Consider the following 23,262-nt stretch of genomic DNA (forward strand, 5'->3'; position numbering starts at 1 on the left):
GCGTCCAGGCAGGTTTTGAATGTCTCCAGAGAAGGAGACTCCACAACCCCCCTGGGCAGCCTGTTCCAGTGTTCCGTCACTCTCACTGAGAAAGAAGTTTCTTCTCAAATTTAAGTGGAACCTCTTGTGTTCCAGTTTGTACCCATTACCCCTTGTCTTACCATTGGTTGTCACCAAGAAGAGTTTGGCTCCATCCTCATGACACTCCCCCTTTATATATTTATATACACTAATAAGGTCACCCCTCAGTCTCCTCTTTTCCAAACTAAAGAGACCAAGCTCCCTCAGCCTTTCCTCATAAGGGAGATGCTCCACTCCCTTAATCATCTTTGTCACCCTGCGCTGGACTCTCTCCAGCAGGTCCCTGTCCTTCTTGAACTGAGGGACCCAGAACTGGACACAATATTCCAGATGCGGTCTCACCAGGGCAGAGTAGAGAGGAAGGAGGACCTCTCTCGACCTACTGACCACCCCCCTTCTAATACACCCCAGGATGCCATTGGCCTTCCTGGCCACAAGGGCACAGTGCTGGCTCATGGTTATCCTCCCATCCACCAGGACCCCCAGGTCCCTTTCCCCTTCACTGCTCTCTAATAGGTTATTCCCCAACCTGTACTGGAACCTGGGGTTGTTCCTGCCCAGATGCAGGACTCTACACTTTCCCTTGTTATATTTCATCAAGTTATTCCCCACCCAACTCTCCAGCCTGTCCAGGTCTCGCTGGATGGCAGCACAGCCTTCTGGCGTGTCAGCCACTCCTCCCAGCTTAGTGTCATCAGCAAACTTGCTGACAGTACACTCAATTCCCTCATCTAAATCATTGATGAAGATATTAAATAATACTGGCCCCAGCACTGATCCTTGAAGCACTCCACTAGATACAGGCCTCCAACTAGACTCCGTCCCATTGACCACAACTCTCTGGCTTCTGTCCTTCAGCCAGTTCGCAGTCCACCTCACCACCCGACCATCCAGTCCACACTTCCTCAGTTTAGCTGTGAGTATGCTGAGGGAGACTGTGTCAAACGCTTCACTGAAGTCAAGGTAGACCACATCTACTGCTCTGCCATAATTCAACCACCTTGTTATGTCTTCATAAAAGGCTATGAGGTTGGTCAAACATGACTTCCCCTTGGTGAAGCCATGCTGACTGGCCCTAATGACCCTCTTATCCTTGACATGCCTTAAGATGGCATCAAGGATAAGGTGTTCCATCAGTTTTCCAGGGATGGAGGTGAGGCTGACCGGTCTGTAGTTACCCGGGTCCTCCTTCTTGCCCTTTTTGAAGATTGGAGAGACATTTGCTTTCCTCCAGTCCTCAGGCACCTCTCCCGTTTCCCAAGACTTGGCAAAGATGATGGAGAGTGGTCCAGCAATGACTTCAGCCAGCTCCCTCAGTAGCCGGGGGTGCATCCCATCGGGACCCATGGATTTATGGATGTCCAGATTGCTCAATTGCTCCCTAACCCAGTCCTCATCAACTAAGGCAAACTCCTCCAATTTCCTGACTTCCTCTGGGTCCTCAGGGGTACAGGGCTCTTCAGGACAGCCTCCGGCAGAGTAGACAGAGACAAAGAAGGCATTCAGCAACTCTGCCTTCTCTGTATCTTCTGTCACCAGGGCACCCACCCCGTTCATCAGTGGGCCTACATTACCTCTGGTGTTGGTTTTATCTGCCATATATTTGAAAAAACTCTTTCTGTTGTCCTCGACCCCTCTCGCCAGATTTAATTCTAAGGAGGCCTTAGCTTTCCTAGTTGCCTCCCTACATCCTCTGACAATAGCCTTATATTCTTCCCAAGTGGCTAGCCCCTCCTTCCATGATCTGTAAACTCTCCTCTCCCATTTGAGCTTACCCAGCAGTTCCTTGTCTAACCACGCAGGTCTCCTGGCTCCCTTCCTTGATTTCCTACGTGTTGGGATGCTTTGATCTTGAGCTTGGTAGAAGCAGTCCTTGAATGCTAGCCAACTATCTTGGGCCCCTTTACCTTCAAGCAGCCTTGCCCATGGGATTTCCCCCAGCAATTGTTTGAAAAGGCCAAAGTTTGCCCTGCTGAAGTCCAGGGTTGCAATTCTGCTTTCTATTCTGTTCCTGCCGCACGAGATCCTAAACTCCACCATTTCATGGTCACTACAACTGAAGCAGCCCTCAACCTTTACTGCTTCAACTAGACCCTCCTCGTTAGTGAGGATGAGATCCAGCAGTGCTCCTCTCCTGGCTGGCTCATCCACCATCTGCATGAGGAAGTTATCATCCATACACTGGAGGAACCTCCTGGACTGTGGCTGGGTTGCTGAGTAGTCCTTCCAGCAAACATCAGGGAAGTTAAAATCCCCCATGACAACCACGGCCTGTGACTGTGAGGCCGCTCTCAGCTGCCTGTAGAAGGCCTCGTCAACTTCCTCACCCTGATCTGGTGGCCTGCAACAGACACCCACAAGAGTATCGCCCCTGCCAGCCTGCCCCTTAATTCTCACCCCCAGACTCTCAACTCGCTTGTTCTCTGTCCCTGGACAGAACTCAGTACATTGCAGCTGCTCTCGCACATAAAGAGCAACCCCACCACCCCGCCTGGCTGGCCTGTCTTTCCTGAAAAGGACATAGCCACCTATGAGCACGTTCCAGTCACGTGAGCTGTCCCACCACGTCTCTGTAATTGCCACCAGATCATAATCTACTGACCGAACACAGGTTTCTAACTCCTCCTGCTTATTCCCCATGCTGCACGCATTGGTGTACAGGCATTTCAGGGCGCGAGCTGAGCTCACCAATTTCACCCTACGGGGATGGGAGGCCTCCTGGTCCTCATCAATTCTAGAGTGCTGCCCCACTGGTGCCAGCCCAGCTACAACCCCATCCCCCTTCGAATCTAGTTTAAAGCCCTCCAAACTACCCCTGCCAATTCCTGTCCCAGCATCCTTCTACCCCGGCAAGATAAACCTTTCCCACATAACACTGTCTGGACTGGTGTCTTATAAAACCAGCCGTTATCAAAGAATCCAAAACCCTGCCTGTAGCACCAGTCTTGAAGCCAATCATTTATGAACTGAATTTTTCTAATTGACCCCATGCCATCATCTGAAAATGGAAGGAGTGCAGAGAAAATCACTTGAGCCCCAGACTCTCTCACCATCCGTCCCAAGGCCTTGAAATCTTTCTTCATCCCCCTCAGACTATGGGATGCCGCTTCCTCCCCACCTGTCTGGAAGACCAGCAGCGGGTAGTAGTCTGTCGGGTGCACCAGGTTGGGGAGCGCCCTGGTGATATCCCTGACTCGGGCTCCAGGCAGACTACACACTTCCCTATGATGAGGGTCAACTCTGCATATCGGGCCCTCTGTCGCTCTCAGAAGGGAATCACCTACCACAATTACCCTTCTTTCTTTCTTATCAGAGGCAGTCTTGAGGTGTGGAGGCAACTGCCTTCTTCCTATGTGACCTTGTAGGCAGGCTTTGTACCACATCCTCACCTACCTTCTCTTCAAGATCCAGGGCCTCAAACCTATTACGGAGGGGTACCTGGGGAAGCAAAGCAGGTAGGGAAGGGAGTTGCCTGTGACGCCGAACTGGAACTTGCTTCCAACCCTTGTCATCTCTTTGGTCCCCTACCTGTGCCCGACAGCGACAGGACCGGGGCTGTCTCAGGTCCTCAATCACTTTTTGGGGAGTATCCCCCTTTGGCCTTTCTGAGTGGCAGGGGGATTGGACTAGATGATCTTTTGAGGTCCCTTCCAATCTCTAACATACTGTGATACATCAGGGAGTTGCTCCACCAATCTCCTTTTCACATTCCCTGATGGTCCTCAGTGTCTTGACCTCCTCCTTAAGTTTCACCACCATGCTGAGCAGATCTTGCACCTGCTCACACCTCACGCAGGTGGAATGCCTGCCTCCCTCTCCCGGCTGCAGCAGGCTCTGGCACTCCCTGCAGCCAGAGACCTGAACAGAGACAGTTTGGGACAGGACCTCTGTTGGTGTTGCAGCAGACTTTGTTATCTTTTCCAGTTATTTCAAAACTAAAAAACTCCAAATAAATGTGAAAAGATAACATTCAGATCATCATTTTAAGATGAGTAGATTAACTGCTTGTTTGGGTGTTTTTTCTTAAATTACAACATTGAAAACTTTCATTTCTGAAACAGAATTTCTTTGAGCTCAAATAGCACTTAAAAACTATTTTATTTTAAGCAAAGATGTTCATACTCTTCTTTTACACTTTTTTATGTACTAAGGAAAAAGCTACCCTGCACATTGGTTTCATTCGATCAGAAAATAGCTTCCTATAAGATTTTTAGACAGATGTTTTCTTGGGTTTGCTTTTCTCCACAGGGACAGGGAGATGAAGATATTCCTGTCATTTTGTGGTTGATGGGTGTTAGCAGAAGAATTATTTTTGGGAACCTGGGAAAGTGCCGAGGAAGCACAAGGCTAAAAGGGTCCCAAAAGAGAAGTAATAGTTACTTCCAAAAGAGGGACCAGCAAACAGGGAGGATGTGACCCACATCTTCTTTCCCTACTATGCTGGTTCTGGCTGAGTAGAGTTAATTTACTTCATAGTAGCTGGTATGGGGCTATGTTTTGGATTTGTGCTGGAAACAGTGCTGATAATCCAGGGATGTTTTAGTTGTTGCTGAGCAGTGCTTACACAAGAGCCAAGGCCTTTTCTGCTCCTTACATCACCCCATCAGAGCGTGAACTGGGGGTGCACAAGTTGGGACACATCCAGGACAGGTGACCCCAACTGACCAAAGGCGTCATGTTCAGCATGTAAAGCTGGGGAAGAAGAAGGAAGGGGGGGACATTTGAAATGTTGGCAGTTGTCTTCCCAAGTAAGCATTATGTATGATGGAGCCCTGCTGTCCTGGAGATGGCTGAACACCTGGTGATGAGAAGTGGTGAATGAACTCCTTGGTTTGCTTTGCTTCTGTTTGCTTACATCTGGACGTGATGATCTTAAAAGTCTTTTCCAACCTAGCTGATTCTATGATTCAAAGTGCAGCACTATATTGAAGAAAAATCTCCAAAACTAGTTGCTTTCTTGACCTCATCTTATGATGCACCTGATTTACTCAATGGCTGCCTTTTAGGAGAACGTTCAAAATTACACACCTACAGGCCAAATATCAAATTTAATGTAGCCATCTAGATTGGACATTCCTAGGTGATTCATCATACCCTTCTTAGATTCTTGTCTTAAGACAGAATAAATCACTTTCTGGAAGTACATATCACTTGTCAGAGATTACCAAAGGAGAACTAACAACAAAGATATGCATCCAAGGTTGTAAGAGATGACTTTCCTAAGTTTGTAGACTCTCAAAGAGCATTTTGTAGAGATTGAACTGCACTGTGGTGCATTTCAGCAGATACTGGCTAGGATATATACCCTTGCTGGTGTGAGTGGAAAATGGAACAATACCAGGAGTAAATCAAGCTGCAAGCTGGCACTGTGAACTGGCAAGTTTAACCTTCACAGACCAAGAAGACTTACTAAATTTTGTGAAGCTGTCTATGATGAAACCACAGGAGAGACTTCTGTGAATAAAAACTAACATGAGGATAAGTTAGACATTCATTCATGTTTCCCTCTACATTGAAGCATAGAAAGTAACATCTATACAAAGAAAAATGAGAGAAAAATTTTTGCAGCTAAGATCTGGATTAGTAATTATCATTATCAATCCCCTACTCTATGTCTGATTGAATTATTATTCTTATTATTTATTAATGGCTGCAGCAGCACACTCACAACATTGTCTGTCTTCTATACTCAATAAAACACTATTTGTCCTCTTTGCTTGAAGACAACCCAACACATGCTGTTTCATCTTTTATTAGCCACCAGCCATTATGAGACTGCAGTATCTGATAACCCTTTATTAACATTACACTAACAACTCTTTCTTTGAAAGTGGAGTTCCCTTGTTTCTTAGCCACAAACCTAAATGCAAATGTAAATGCTTGTAGCTTTGCTAGACTCACACTCCGGGACATAAATATTTCTCATGGTGACTCTGAAATACAAAACCAGCAGGGACAAGATAATGAGTTTTGCTATCCACATGAGCTCAGTGAAGGTTTTTGAAAGTTTGGTTTGAGTACAGCTGCCTACCAAAAAATGTTCACTTGAACAGGTGAATGAAGCCTATGTAATTTAGCTGCTGTCCAAGGGACATTCGGCATCACCAGACAGTTGCAAATACCAAACACAACATGGACAGGATATTGCTCTCATGCTGGTCAGTGGGCCATGACAAAAAACTCCTTCCATATATTGAAATGTCTAAATGTTTTGGAGTAACTGCCAGAAATATGTTATTAAATTTGGAGAGGAACATGTACCTGTAGAGTTAAAACTCTGTATCATTTAATTATAAAAATAAAGACAGAATCCTAAGGTTAACATTGGATTTTCCAAATAAACATTTTAAACATGGAGAAAACAAAATAATCTCTTAGAAAAACTGGAAAGCCTAATTATATCTGAAAACAATAAAAATTTTTCCTTTATCAGATATTCAAAGGAAAATTCAGTATTCCTGACAAAACTAGTATTATATCATGTTAAAGTGATCTTATCTTAAAGTGTGAGCAAGGACAACCCAGGCAACCACAACACAGCTGGCCTGATATTCATCCCAGAATGGCTGCATTTGATTAATAAAGAACCAAAATATAATTGGTATAACGCTGTAAGCATAGATTCAAGGAAAGTAGATTTTATTAAACTAATTGCATCTTTTTACAAGACTATAAATTTGGTTAATGAGGTTAAAAGTGTAATCTTATATTTCTGTTTGGCAGCTGGATTGGTATCTTACCAAACTGTAAAATGAGAACCAAAAAAATAATGTTCACAATAAAAATAGATTAAAAGCTAGCTGACAGATACTTCTTAAAATGGGTTAAGGGAGATTCATCCTCTAATGAATGTATTTCTAGTGGAGGTACAGAGACCAGTTCTTGGACCTGTACTGTTTACCCTTACTATTAATGACATAAAATAAAAATATTTCTATAAGTTTTGCAGGCAAAACATAAATTAAGAGCAGTTGACAGAAAAAAAACCAGCAAAAAGTTCCTTCTACTTTGAACAGCATTTTGAAAACTAAATGCAAGCAAAGAATATGTGAGATATTAATTCTAACCTATGAAGAAGTGCATAGCCAGAGACAAAGAACACTCACCAGACAAACAAAATCACGCTTTCTATTCCTGTGAAGCACTGGTGGTGAAAAAGGCCTGAGATCAGGATGACTAATATACTGAAAACAGGCTGCTATTCTTGTGACCTGAAGAGCTATGGAGAGCCTTTTCAAGCAGGATAAACAAAAGCAGGAAAGCTCTAATGCATCACTGCTAGTGTCTCTGCAACCATTGCTGGATGCTCAGTCCCGTTCTGGTGTCTGCAACTTGAGAAAGATGCTGATGACCTACAGAACATTCAGCAAAGGCAACCATATAATGACTGGAAAACTTGCCTTAAAACTTAGTTTAGTTTGACCATGGGAAAGTTACAGAGTCTTTTAATCATATCCTCTAATGACAGGAATTTGCACCTATTGCATCTACAATAGCTATTTGCAAAACATAGAGCCACTCAACCCAAATTGCCTTTTAAGACAACACAAGTATTAAGGCACATCCAAGGTGTGATTCATTACCACCTAATAAACATGTCTACAGCAGCTCATCTGAACTGTACCTTAAAGAACGTATTTGTCTCCACTGGCTATCAGGAAAGCCAAGCTTGACTATGTCAGATGTAATGCCTGAAAGTCAGGAGAAATGAACTCCATGCCTGCTCAGCATGAATATGAGAAACAGAAATTTGCTAACAGACAGCTCTTCATTCAGAAACATTCAATGTCTGGAATTTTAAGCTAGGCAAATGCATTAAAGAAGTTAAAACACAAAAGGAAGGAAATTAACTGCCAGAATGCTATTAAGGTTGGTGCTGATTCTTCCGTTAGTGGTAAGTTTAAACTGAGATTTTTTAAGACATGCTTTGGTTCAAACAGAAATTAATTCAGAGAAGGCATAAAGCCTGCTCTATGAGAAGAACAGATTGGATGACACAATGTTTTTTTCTGGTTGTGTAATTTATGACTTGCTGAATACATTAGTAGAAAACACTGCTGAGAACAATCTTTCATTGGTAAAGTGCAATACAGACATTCTTAGAAGTATTCTTCTATCTCTAATCTTGACAGTATCAAGAAGCAGAAGTCTGAATGCCTATCAGTACTTGATTTCTCTTTGTACACCCAGGTACAAACATAACTTGTGTGACCAGAGTATCTTTGTGATCTATGTAATAATTCCCTGCCATGATGGTTTGCTTGTCAAATAGGCTTTGCTACAACAGAAGCTGATTTTAAGGGTTGTTTTGTAGAACATACCTTGGGAGGTCACGGAAGTGGAGGCAATTTATTGGGATGATTCAATTTTCAATGAATATTTTAAAGAAAAAATACATTGCCAGAATAATTTATAAATATGCCTTATAAAGTAGAAGTGATAATCACACAAACCAGTGTTTTGCCTTAAGAGAACACTTGCATAGAAAAGTGAAGCTCTCTAGAGATCAATGATATGCCCCTGGGAAGCCATGTTCCACTGTCTGAGGAGCATGTAAGAACCATGGCTGAAATGCCATTACTGAAAGTATGTTCACATGCATATGAACGTGAACTCTCCTGAGAATGTGGAAAGGCTAAAACCAGACCTTAGTGCATGTTACAGATCTCCAACAAATGCCTGATCTGCTGAAGAACAAAGCTGAATCAATACAAAGATTCAATGCCTGCTCCTTCTACAGCATCACAGTCTCAAGTAAAATTCAGTTTCATACTTGTGTGTATAAGAAAGCTTGTGGTAATGCTTTGTGTATTACAGAATTATGTATTCCAACTTAGACATAATTGTCTTCCTTCTTCTCTTGTGGCATATGAGAAGTTCACCCAACTCAGTAAATTGTCCTTCCTCTGTCACAAAAAAGAACTTTATAACACAATGTTGAGGCTCCAAGGGGGCAGGGGAGCTCAGAAGAAAAACATATGTTTCAAGCATTATGCAAATAGGCCAGAATTGTTCTGTTAAAACTCCCTGATTCTCATTGCAGAAAGAAATTAAAACAGAACTATACTAACCTAAAAAATGTATAAATTATTTTGTAAATATATATGGAATCAAAAATGTAATTCAAAGAAAAGACAGTAGGAAGTGTTTGGCCACACTGTTCTACAAACTGTGATCTTACCATAAATTGTATTAGTTACAAGCATCAGCTGTTGTTATGGGACATCACTTCACATCAAACACAATGACAAGCTATATTAGCATAATGGGTTATTATTCCCAGGTCCATGTGACCAGTACTCCATGGTAACTCAATGATAATGAATGGCTTTGTCAGTAGGGAAGCATGTACAAAACTACATGGAGCACAAACTTCAAGTGCTTTAAATGGTACATAAGGCTGTTAATAAATTAGGAATTTAAACACCAGGATTGACATTTCTTTCCATATATACACAGAAAGAGGCACCGAAATTTACAGTAAGTTCTCAACCGACCATTCCCATTGTGGGGACTTGGCATTTCCAAGACACTTTCACTCAGGGCTGAAGTCAGTTGAGAAGTTGGGTGCTTAAACCTGGCCTGTGGAACAGAAACCAGAAAACTGACACAAATGATCAGGTGAGTCAGGCAGCAGCTCAGAACACTATCCACAACAGCCAACTGGGCCCAACACCACATTAGATACATCCCCACATGGACTTCACATTGTTAGGCCACTTCAGATGTACAAAACAGAGCAAAGAAGCAGCTCCCCTCCTTTTCGGTTTGGATGTAACTGGTTTTTATGTAACAAGGGCTAACGAACTCACCTGGAATGCTTACTTAAACCTCGGGATTTTGAACTCTCATCTCCCATCCTCTTGGAGAGTAACTCATTTTTCTGGCTAGTGGCCAGAATGGTAAGGAAGTAAGGATTACCCATGTCCTGCTTGTTCAAGGTTTGACAAATCTGAAGAAATAATCTCTAATTGAAAGCATAGTGACCTAAATACAAGCATGGCTCTAGCTCAGTAGCTGCCACTTAGTTAATGAATTAGTAAAGACACTGCTGGTTTGGCAAAATCTATATTTGTGATAGTAATGCTGCTAAGAAACAGCTGCACAAAAAACCATACAGGAACTTTAAAATGCTATAAATTGCAAGTTATGCTGTTTATGTACTCAGTGCAGACCAAACCACTAATCCAAAATAAATCAGTCTTTCACATGAGATAAAAAGATGCCAGGATAATGACCAATAAAATAAATGTCTACTTCCACCAATTTATTTTCTTCTACATCATTCTAACCAACAGCAAATGCTGCATTTTGAACAGTAATATTTGTTGCATATCATTTTCTTAACATCTTTAAATAAGACAAATGAAAATATGAAAGTATTACAGTTAGATTATTTTAAAGACCCTAGGTATGTTAGATATGACCTTCACATATACTAGGTACTTAACCAAAACCACAGGGATGGATGCTCTCCTGCAGCTAGACCCAGGCTAACTGCCCCCTACCCTCTCTTTAGGTGGAAGCACAGTGAAAGCTCAAGGACTCGGCACTTTGTGCACAGGCCCACTTCAGTAGATTTTACCTGCTGGGCAGATGAGCACTTGAGCATCAGATGTGACATATGACAGAGAACGAAACATAGCTGAGGAAGTGGAAGGACTGATGAGAAATGTCACTCTTGAAAGAAACATGATTACCTGGCTCATGTGTTTAGGCAGATCTCAGGCATGCCTGTGAGATGCACGCACTGGCTCATAATGTTTGACTTAGGTACAAAAACCTGTACGCCTTTGGCCATCTTAGCTACTCAGTAGATACAAACTCGTCTGAGTTACTTTGCCCTGACTGACAGGAAAGCACAGACAGAACCAACTAAATGAGGTATTCTGTGGCAGCTAACTCTACCATAAGTGCAATGTAATTCATTAATTAGTTTAAAATTTATGCTTAAAGATAAAGGTGGATAAGAATCCTGAAATGCTGAAAGCTATACAGTAATACTGTATTATTTCAGAAAAGATGAGGCCATAGAAGTGAGTTACAATCGATGAAATTACAAACATCAGGCGTAAGGACTGATGAAAATTGTATTCTGTGCTGGTTGTTTTTTACATTTGCATTGTATTTTGTATACAAACTTGTATTACATTGTAATACATTGTATTTTGATAATTCTGTAAAAAGATCATTTTCTTTTCTGGAAAAAAGTATAATCTAAAACTTTACGTGGAATATCTTAATAATTTTAAAATATAGTTTGCGTGTTTTTCAAAAACACACGTGAAGCCGGCCTAACTCCAATTCCACTGATGTAAACAGTTAAATACTCCCATGTCTTCAGTGAAAAGGCCTCAAGACAATGCTTACCCTTCTGAAAATGCTGCTCAGTATACCTGACTTAAATTATCAACGCAGATATTTATCAGAATTTCATGACACCATGCCAGTTCTTGTATAGTTTATGGAAAACCATAGCTATAATTTGAATCCACAAAACATATGATGTGTATGATTCAAAACAGAAAAAAAGAGACTGTTGTGGCAACACTGATCATTTGTGCCATCAGAAGTTTAATGACTGAAGATAATATTCAGTATAATGTATTAATTCTAACCTTTCAGCCAAACATTTCAAACTCGAATTCTGTAAAGTAGGTAAACATGCCCAACATAATAATTGTGAACTGAATCAACTTGAAATGTCAATTCTGGATTTGAATTATAAAAAACCTAAAACTTTGTAACAAAAACTCATGCCCTCAGGATACTGTCATAATATAAATGCAATCCTTAAAATGTATGACACCCTAGCCAGGCAGGCTTAGGAGAATTTACCAATAAGGCTGAAATTTGGTATGTAAGTATTTGGGATATGTGCTAGCTGTGCAAGAAGATCTGACTAATATCATACAGCCTTTTGTTCTTAATTGAGAAAAGTGCTTGATTAAAATCCGTGGCAGCAACTTTGCAGAAACTCTCTCATTACTTTACGGGAATAGATTTCTTTTTGCAACAGGAAAATGACTGCATAAAGTAATAATAGACTTTATGGTGAACTAGAAAGAATGGTATTATATTAGGCAGACAGCCATTCTAAGTATCTATTAATATCATAAGCACATGATAAATTTAAACAGATCTCAAACTTGCCAGGAGGGTGATGCTTCCATGTTACTCCTTGACGGACTACTGCTTGTCCTCAAATAAATGAAACCCCCTTATTCTAACTACTGTTCTCAGAGCTCTCTGGGATTTCCACTTTGGGCAAAATTATGCTGGGAATTAGCCAGGGTGCAGCTATGCATGTGCATGGACCTTCTCTCACTGCAGGTCCAGAAGACAGTCAACACTATGCCTCTCCTTCCAGTGAAAAGCTGGCCCTTACACTACAGTTTAAAAATGTAGCCTGTCTTGTTTTTAATGTTTCAAAAGTAAATTCTACCTCAAAAGACATTTACAGATTCTCATGGCAGGTACATTTTCAGATTTTTACTCTAACTAACCCCTTATTTTTATTTTTTTCCCTCCTTTTCCTTTGCTGATATTTATATACTCTAATGTAAGGATGATCACAAATGTCATCAACTTGCTATTTACCTCCTTCCAAATCCCTAATGAGGACATAAAATAAAATAAAGCCTAGAGTCCATCCCTGCAGTGCCCAACTGTTTAGCTCAGTCTAATGTGACAACAAACCTTTGGAAAATATATTTTTCTTTACAGTGCCTCATGTAAGTTTCTAACACATTGCTCTTAAAGCTATTATGCTTGAAAGTATGCTGAGTGACACTCAAATATTCACTAATACCCAAATACATGGTCTGTTTCTTCATTCAGCTGAGAACTCTGCCAAAAGCCCCGAGATCTGTTTGACATACTCTCTTGGGAGATCCTGAGACAGACTTGCTTTTATTATTGGCTAATATACTACCTACTCTGTTGGAGGAGAAATGAATGAGGAAGTTATCTGCTTCTACATCACAAGAAATAATAAAAAGAATAATAATCTGGTAAGAGTATGTCTTTGTATATCTGTGTGCTTTCCACTGCGTGCTGCATTACTCCACTGGACCCAGGCATTCAGAAGCAAGGTAATATAGGGGACGTATAACTCATCCGATGCCAAATAAGCCATCGACCCAGTTATCCTAACAGCACACACAAGTCACTTGCTGCTTTCCTCACCTGGTAACATATAACATTTTCTGTCACCTCATCCAGGCACTAAGGCAACGGAAGGCGTACGCCCTTTGGTGGAGATGTTTGGTATAAAGCAAGGATATAGGATGGAAATCAAGATTCCTGCACTGCATTCCATGCCTGGGAGGGGATTTCTCTGTCTCTCACCTCCCCCATCTCCCCATCTGCTCTCCTCTTACTCCATATCTGCAATCTGGTGTCTCCTCATGGCTGTGTTCTCCCTACTTCAGACTCCCCATTCCAGTCCCGGACTCCCATGCACTGTTCCCCTTGCTCACCAACAATTGCTCATCTCATCCTTCCAGCCATCTCAGCACCATCCCATCCCTCCTCCCATCCCTCCTCCCATCCCTACCCCCTCATCCACTCCTTTCAAGATGTCCTTGGCCCCATCTCAGGAAAAATTACTAGCAACAGAAAAGAGAGGGTTCACATAAAAGAGGAGGCATAGCAATACATACATATCAATATTAACAATCATGCTCCTTTTTTCTATCTATCTTTTTATAAAATTCCAACCTGTACATATCAACAATTTAGTTTTAAAAGTTCATTAAAATAGTAATTCCAATGACTGCAGTTATTTCACTTGCCACAGAACTCTGCAGCTCCCTGTAACGTGCACTTTTACCTGTCCTGTCCCTTACTGCTTTGACAGACAAATCAGTAAAAGCAAACAAAATTTTTAATTTCACTTTCCCTTCAAAAATATTTCCCTCTTCAATTTTATGACACAAATGTTACAGACTCACTATGGACAAGCTGAGACTTTGCTTAATTTACTACACTCCCCAATGACTTTTGTATTTCAAAAGCAATCCTTTCCAGATTTTGTTCCCAGAGAGTTATTGCTTTTGATCAAGCACTCATCCCATTAAAGAATACATATATTGCTCTGCCGCATTCTCCTGTCTGTAAGTAATAGAACAAAAATCAAACTAACCACCTAGCTTTGGTTCAGATGGCACACAGGTAAAGGGTGTGGTGAGATTATTTGTTTCTAACATCTGCCTTCAAAGAAAAAGAATTATAGCTAAGTAATTTTCTCCTCATTTAAGGCATCACTGGCAACATGGGATTTAAAATAATTCAAGGACATTTCCATTTTAAAATTACTACTTACCACCAATTAAAAGCCTCATAATAACTAATAACTTGTTGAGTCATGATTCACAATGTGTCATCTGGCTGCCAAGAATGTGAAGGAAGAAAGGTTCTTCCAATAAAGAAATAGAAGATAGGGGTTCATTTCCAGCTCTAACACAGGTTTCATGTGTAATCTTGTGCTTCTCAGTTAATTTCTGTTTCAAGTTGCCTAGGAATAGCAATACAGAATTAATACTTCCATCTTTCATATTGATGTAAATAACGCTGAAAGAATTTGAGTCTGTAAACATCCCAGATGGGAAGACCTGTAAGAATATTATTATAATGTAGGCCATTGCAAGCAAGGTATTTGCAGCAGTTTTCTTGCATCTGAATTTGCATCTTGTGAATATATTTCAAAATAAGCAACACTACTATGAGTTTTATGTGCAACTCTCTCAGAGGTGTGAATAAAGCTTGTTTCACAGCTGGGGTATTTACAAAGGCTGCCACAGAAAGGGTTTCCTTAGGTCTAAGAAGACAGGAAGCTGCAATTTTTTCAGCGGATGGACTTCACTACCTAAGGGTGTAATTGCAAATTCAGTAGAAACTTAGGTATCTTTAAGAATCCCACACTTCTCTGAATTGTTCTTAATTTGGTCAACATGTTCAAAAAAGGCATTCAGACTGTATAAGCTTTGCTTCCATTGGAAAGCAGACTAAATATAATTCCAGTTACATGGGAATTAATTGCAAAACCTGATGTCAGGTAGCTTAGACTACTTTCAACATCTGACAACTCTGTAATATGCACAGAATAAACCTCATTCTGATAACATGCAACAATATATTACTGTGAGTATATGCATAAACCTACTCTGCACACTTCTCAAGGAAGAACTTTGGCTAGAACTCTGTCCAGGTGTCCTGGCTAAAAAGCCAAATTGATCCACATGTTTAAAGACATTCATAAATGACAATCAGAAATGCAGTTAAAAAAAAAGAAATTTGTGAATATTCTGTTCAACAAAAGTTATTCAAGGGAATCTGTATCAAAACAAATTGATTTTTTTTCGAAGCTTAATTTACTCCACATACAAATTCAGTCTCTTCAAAGTTACACACAGAGGAGAGCTAGAAAGCTAGAAAATAGGAAAAAATGTTAGTATAAAGATCACCTAATTATAGGAGAATTCCTGCAAAACAATACCTTTGGCAGACTTCAGTGCTGAGCCAGGTACTACTTTTTACTTAAGGATTCAAAGTAATGAGTCTTTCAAAGTCAAGCCTTTCAAAATAAAACTAAACCCATCTTTTATAACCATTATAAACCCATCATTTTATAATTAAAATCAAGAACTATAATAGTCAAGATCTGTTACATTCTTTTGATTGGTCTTTTTCTAACGCCAAACCTTCTAACATCTTTACATTCTGGCCGTACACAAGTCACAATTTCTGGCCTCCTCAGTGACTAGTGAAAACCACAACAGCCTCTCTACTAATAGGGATTAGTACCACATTTGATGACAGCATATTTGTGAAAGCATAGAAAGTATTCAGGATAAAGATTGTATAGCATGTCTCTCAAAGGGTCCCATTTTTTTTGTGTGTGAAACTTCTCTGAAGCTACAGTCACCTAATCAAGCAACACATTCCCTTGGAGACATGTGATACCTGTCACTACAGTGATCCCACAGTATTTACAAAACAACACTCAGACTTCTCTTCAAACCAGTGGCCTAAAAAGCTCCCCCAGATCTCCTTTCTGGGACATGACAGAGCTGACTCTCTCTGGCAGCTCTGTAATACCAGTTGCATTCGTGACCTTGATATTATGCACAAACATCAGTATTGCTGGTCTTTGCATTAGTGATCCCTATTTCATGCAGAGGAGAAAGCAAGCAGCATTTGACAAGTCAGTGAAACCACTGCTACTTGGCTGAGAGCAAATTAGGAAGCCAGTGTATCTCAGATGTGCTTCACTTAGCCACTTATTTTAGCAAGCTCTGCTGTCTGCTAGGAATAGAAAAACTTCACCATCCCGCTAGGAATAGAAAAACTTCACCATCCCTCAGTTTTGAATGTGACTATAATTTGCAATATATAAAAGATCATAAATACGTATGGAATTGTCAGGCTTCTCAACAGTTCCTGCAAGGAAGCGAGCCTGTGCTCCTGCACTGTGGACTTGCACAAGTTCTACCTTACCCCTGCCATATCAAGGAGCACTCCAGCACCTGTCAGACAGGCCAGAGGTACCTTGCTGGTGAAGACTGAGGCAAAGGCAGCACTCAGTACCCCAGGGTTCAACACCCACGGGAATTCAGTCTCTAGGGCTAACATAGCAAGTGTTGGAGCACTTATATTGGTAAGTGCTTAGAAGCTTAGGAATGAATACAGAAAATAAAGCTGGTCAAGCACATGCAATCATAATTCTGGAGATGTGGAGCCTTCTTCCTACCACCCACAAGTCCATATAGAGAAAACGGTTTCAACTATTAATGAGTCCATCAAAAATGAATAAAATACAAAAGGAATGTTAAGTAGCAATTTTGGTTATATCCTCCATTACTAAGCTTTAGATATTTTTGTACATTTTATACACCTAAGGTAACCTGTATATTATCACTTCCTTTATACTTACATATATTTCCTTTTATATATTTACAATTTATATATATATATATGCAAATAAAAATAAGATACTACAGCTTATTCAGCAGTACATCATATGCATAGAGAAAACTTTAAGAACTGTTAATTCTTTCCCTGATCATTTTGAACAGTAGCTAGCTATACTGGAAAAATAACCAAACTGCTGGTTAATTTGATAAAATCAAGGATATCACAAATTAATTACTCAGAGTGGATACTAATAGTATAACAGAAGAGTTTTGGGCTTACCATATGTAAAATTATTGGAACCTTATGGAATATCTACCAGTGATTATCTACATATAGTTTATGCCCAATTTACAGACTATCTTAAATTCAGAGATCAGCACTGAAGTTTAATCACAAAAATTTATGTACTAAGATTGCATTCAAACTATTTGTAGACTTTTACTACGATAATTCAAACATCTTAATGACAAGCAAACTCATTCTGTAAAGAAACTGAATTTTGCAATAGAGTATTTCTGATCCTTTCATCCTTTTTTCCTCCTAATATGGTAGAAACGAATCTGGAAGGTCCTGAACAGAGTATCAAACATCAAAACACATAAATTCTTTTCTTAAGAGTTCTTAGGTCATAAAACTTCCACTTTGCCTTACTTCTACAAGGAATCATGTCAAAATATAAGTTCTAAAATGGGTACCATCAGAACACAAGCAGCCCAAACACTGCCCTGTGTTTTCTACACAGCTTTGCAGATCAGAGGATCAGATCTGCAGACAAATATAAAGAAAACTGTCCTGGAAGATAACAGTCACCACTATCAAGCAAGTCACTTTTCTGCTGACAATCACAGACTACTTAGAGCTGAAGAATACACTAAGCACCCTAATTTCAGGCTCAATGGATAGAGCAATCAATTCCCTTCATGCAGCAAGACAGCTCGAATTAACAGCATCCTTTGTTCAAGGCAGAGTTGTATGCCAAAGCCTGAGCAGATGCTAACCTCTGTCCCAGGGCTCCCCAAAGGCAGAGGCTGTGGAAGTGACCAGCTTTCTGCAAGTGTGTTAGCCAGCAAGAGGAACAGGTCCAAGCATGGCACCAGCCCAGGCTGCTCTTTCACTGTCAGCACCAGTCTGCTCTCGTGCTTACCTCAGACATATGCCACATCCCTTCTCCAACTGCAGGCCACCCATTTGCTCAGGAAAGAACTGATCCCTTCCCTGCAGGGTGAGTTTGCAGCACATCCACTTCTTGAATCATTTCACTTTGGGCCTGCAAGAGGAGGAATGAGAGAGGTGGCAGGGAAGAGCAAGTTCTTCTTGTTCAGGGATGTGTTAAATGTTTAAGTGGGCACTGAGAAACAGGAAGGAGCCTCTTTCCTTCATTGCTATCTTGCTACAATCACTGTCTGATAGCATGGTGTGCTTAGTGTGTTCAGCTTTAAACAGGTCTATGCTCGCTTGCAGATAAGTGACCCCCTGCAAAACAGCTGTTATCATCTTCCTGCACAATAAAAATCTTATTAGAGCATCAAACCAGTGCACCACAGAATTTGGACATAATGCAGACTTTTACCTAAGAAACTGCCCCTGGCCTTCCCTTTTTCTTCCTTGTGGACACAGGACTTCATGAATATTCTCTGTAAGAAGGTTGACTTTTATTGCTAAATATATTACTTTCATTTAATGAAAGACTAAATGTCCTTCACTGATTTCTGTGCCTGACAGTAGAAACCTGTCTTCAAGAGCAGAACAGAATATGGCTGACATCTTGGCAGCCAGCAATCCCTCAGGCTTCATATGGGCCATTGAGAAGTTTCTCTGATGCCTGATGATGTTCTTCTGACAACTTGTTTTGATGCTAGCACTGTGCTCAGCTCCATATGTGACCAGCAAGCCACAGAGGAGCCAGAGGTCCTCCTGGGACCATTGTGGGATGCTGCTGTGTTTGAACAACATGAGCAATAGCTGATGTGGGTGCCTGTGCACCCCCAGGATTAAGCTGTCTCTAATGTTACCACCACTAGTAAACACCGAGTGGTCAGCCACTGCTACAGGGACTGAGCATGCAGGAGCACAGAAAAGAGACCAGTGTGTAGTAGGAGGATTGAGCAATGGCCTTTAGATAGCACAAAGGTGAAGAGGAGGATGATACGAGGATTTTGATGTGGAGGGTGGCTACTGTGGAAGAAGACAGGGAAGTATAGGTAGGGCAAAAGAGTTCGAAAGTCCTAATACCAAAAAAACTTATTCTGAGTCTGAATTAAATACAAGTTCATGGGAAAAGACCCCACAACTTGCCATTCTAAAGTAGATAAACAAGTGTAATCCTTAAGATAAGGCCCTGAAGATAAGTCCATTCTATGAGAAGTGGCAAATAAAATTAAAATGTTCACTACCTAAAATGTGCGCTCTCAATTGTACAAAAAGACACCTTAAAAATCTATCTCTAGTAACTGGGAGATGATGAAATGCAGTTTCTACCAGCCCTTGTAAGAACTGATTTGTGAGAGCACAAGTGAGCCATCTATCTGAGCTGTCTGGATTCTTCTCCAGAATCCTATCCTCCAATAAACTTAATTGCTGATCTGATCTAGAAACCGCAAAAAAAAGAAAAAAAGGAATTTATTATAGAATTCCCTGCAGTTTATACTGATGGTACTCCAGCTTCTTGTAGCTTAGTTTTTAACCTTCTATACAGATTGGTTTTTAAACTGTGAATTTAAAAATGCATTAAAAAAATCAGAATAAATCTAAATATCTGATTCATTCAAAAAGTCAAAACAGTCTAGGGAAAGAGCAGATTAAAATCCTTAACATTTGTATTAATATGTTATTCTTTGAATTAATTACAATTATTCATTTGCCAATAGTATTTTGCAATACTTCCATAACAGATCTGAAGAAAAGACTCTTACTTGTCCTACTTTTGGTGAGCCCTATTTTATTCTTATAATCTAATTGACCTTAGTGAGCCAGGTGAGCAGTACTTACCATGAACATTTTAGCAGTAATTTTAAAAAGAAATAATGCAAATGATTAATACAGTTCTTGACTAATGCAGAATTTGTAGTTGTTGACTAATGCAGCACTGATCAAAAATACTAGTGAATCCCAATTCTGATCCCATCTCTGACACATTACAGGAATATTTTCCAGAGCTGCATGACTTGCATGGTATCTTATAGACATGTGCAGAGCAAAAGTCTCTTTTGGGAGCTGCACAAAAGAGTATTTTGAGGTTTCTCAGTTTGGAGGGATGATGCAAAGGCCAGACTGTGACTTGGCTTTTTTGTCCCCTAGGAATGCATGCTCATTGAGAACACTCCACTGACTGCATCATCCTGACTACAATATTTAATAGGTACCTAAAATGAACTGACTCCAGCACCTACAAATTGCCTGCCTCCTTAGCTGGTTGTCTACCCTAAAAATCTAAGCAACATGCTAGGTGAACACCTCTGCAAGTGCTCTGTGACAGCACGTCAAGAATGCCTATTTATTAAACACCTTAGATAGCAAAATCAGAGAAAATTGTCATCCCAAGTAGAATAACTGGGTATATTTCCTGGTATGATATAGGAAATGGGTGCCGTTGGCAATCTATTAATAAAGGTTAATGCCCTGTGTAAGCCAAAACACAGATCAATAGAAAGGCCTTGGTTTGCTGGGACTATAAAGCACAGGAAGAATAAATGTTATTTACAGCTACTGTTTTAAAGTGACAATTTAGAGATACATACAAGGACAGCACCTCTACACTATTACTACTTAAACAAAATATATATTGTAGGATCCAACATTACTTTTCTTTTAAAACAGTTATGTTAGACTCTTTCTAGAAGGTAAATGCCCCAGTATAATTTATAGCTTACTTCTGCTCTTGGGCATGCAGACACAGAACGTATTTTCTGAAAAACATGTTCCTGTGCATGCATGTGCAAGCTTCCCAGGAGTTTCTCAAGCAAGGGAAGCGTTTTCCTCTGCTCCACCCATCACACAGCAGAGCCGAAGAAAGCCCTAGGTCTTTTGAACTCCCTAGTCTTCTTATCAAGCTGGAGTTTTTTCAGCTAGAAAAGATAAGTACAGATTTATAAACACAGCCTTGTAGACTGGAAGAAAAAAAATAAAATTATTGGCAATAAGTTGAAGTCAACCTGGATCAATTTATTTTATTTCCTCTTACTGTTTATTCAAATACAGTACAAAGTCTGTTTATCAGCTAAAATAATCTCAGAAATAGCAATTATCACATACTATTTCCATTTCCCTAAAACAAAGTTTCACTTAAGGACTTCTAGTTTCAGACTAGAAATATCTTAGCTATTTTGAAGTACTTCCAATATATTTCGATGTAGAGGAAAAAGAAAAGATTAAAATGTTACATTTAATTCCATAATGTAGTTATTTTTATATTCTAAAGTGCTAGTTTTACTTAGTCTTAGAGTTACAGTAGTCTATTACAAAAATCATGCCAGAACTGATTTGATTTCTGCACCATGAAGTGACTTGTTTTTCTTCTGTCAAAAACTATAGCTAGGTTGTAATAAATACGTGTTGTCACAATCCACACTTCTCAGTATTTGATTAGCATTAGCCCAAAAAGGTAACTAAACTACAAAATTCTCTTCCAGTTCTTGTGGGATCGCTGATTTTGAATGAATATGCACTAAATATTCTGGAAGAAGGGCAGATAAGCAATACTATTTAGGTAATAGTATTATTCCTGGTGGCTTCACACTTGTGGTAGAAAAACAGAATCAACCGAGCACTACAGTGTTACTGAGGTTACAGATGACCTGGAAAAATACAGTTTCTATGGATATCATTTAATAATGGTAAGTCTTGCACGTCACACATCTAATACAGTGTTATTTTCATTTCTTTGCAGGTATTCAGACACATGCTTTGTCTTAAGCAGATTTTGCAATTTTTTCTACCATGGAATTTAAAAAAACTAGCCTGTTTGCAGAAGTTACTAAGTTATAGATAGTGGGATAATCAGAACCTTACTGCATTCGTAGCCAAGTTGGATTTTTCCAGAGACATTGTGTGTTCTATCTTTTAAAACCAGTTAATTTTAAAGATTTAGCACTCTTAATACAAGCTTCTATAGGAAAGGAATATACTGTTCATGTATTTTAAATCAAAATGCATATTTCTGCAAGAGTTAACCCATGGCATTACCTAATCTGAATATATTTGCAAGCACTAATTTTACTCAGAAATCTTCATTACATAATAATGCTAAAAATCTGAAGAGTGATTGATTTGATTGATTTAAACAGCAATGGAAACCAGGAACAGCAATACCGAAAAGACCAAGGAAGACTAACATGCTATTTGTTTACATTCTGCAAAACCCAGTCTGGATTAGATAAATAAATGGATTCTTATCGGATGGAAATATTGCATAAGATTCTGAAATTAAGCATAGGGTGGGAAGTGCAGCTATAAGCAACTAATGTTTTGCTTTTCATCACATTAAAATAACGACTTTCAGACCTGAAGTACAATCATTATATTTCTATCCTCGGTGCACAATAAAAAAATACATAATAAAAAAAACAACTTCTGAGCAATGCCACACCCTGGTGATTAAACAGCATTTTCAAAAATATTTAGATAGAGCCTGGACAAATCAAATAAACATGTAGGCAGGAAACGCTGTTTGGAATGCACTCCCTGCAATGTACTATTAGAGAGAGCCAGAAAACAGGCTAACTTCAGGATTCAATCAAGCAAAATCTAATATAATCCCATTACAGCCTTTGCAGTTAACGAAACCTATTTAAATCTCTGACATTCTGATTTTTAGAGCTGACAAAAGCAAAAAATTATTCGGTTTCTATAACACAAACATATAGAAAGATAAGATTTTATCCTTTAGGTTATCCTAGCTATTTACCAAGCAATGCGTAATATGAAAAGATTACTCTTCTGCTACTCACTATTGCTCCAGGATTTCAGTAAATATTTGATACTGATTTCAAAGAAGCCTGAATCCTGCTGGCTAGCCATGACTGCTGCATACAAAGAGGCTTCTATAATTCTGAGCAGCTGAAGTAGCAGGTACTATGTATGTAGATGTGACTGTCACCAGTTAGTGATGTAAACGAGGGGTCAGAGGAGGAAATGAAGTCTCCGCAGATCCACTTCTTCCGTTCATGGTAGGTAAGCTCATGGAAAAAAAAGCAGCTCAACAACAACAACAAAAACACACCATGAGATTTTTGTCCTTTGCTCTTCCTCCAGGGCTTGTACTTAATT

At 39.8% G+C, this 23,262-nt stretch overlaps 1 protein-coding gene across 2 annotated transcripts in view; it reads right to left on the minus strand.

The window, feature by feature from the left end:
* Positions 1 to 23,013, minus strand: part of FRY (FRY microtubule binding protein) — a gene marked incomplete at both ends in the record, with an annotated part of 167,064 nt that extends 144,051 nt beyond the window's left edge. For both annotated transcript variants that reach the window (XM_080614000.1, XM_080614001.1), the window contains one exon: positions 22,944 to 23,013. In XM_080614000.1, coding sequence (XP_080470126.1) covers positions 22,944 to 23,013 — 70 coding nt within the window. The remainder of the gene's footprint in view (positions 1 to 22,943) is intronic.
* Positions 23,014 to 23,262: the final 249 nt, after the last annotated feature.

This window comes from Psittacula echo, assembly GCF_963264785.1.
Source record: "Psittacula echo genome assembly, chromosome: 3".
Classification (NCBI taxonomy): Eukaryota; Metazoa; Chordata; class Aves; order Psittaciformes; family Psittacidae; genus Psittacula; species Psittacula echo.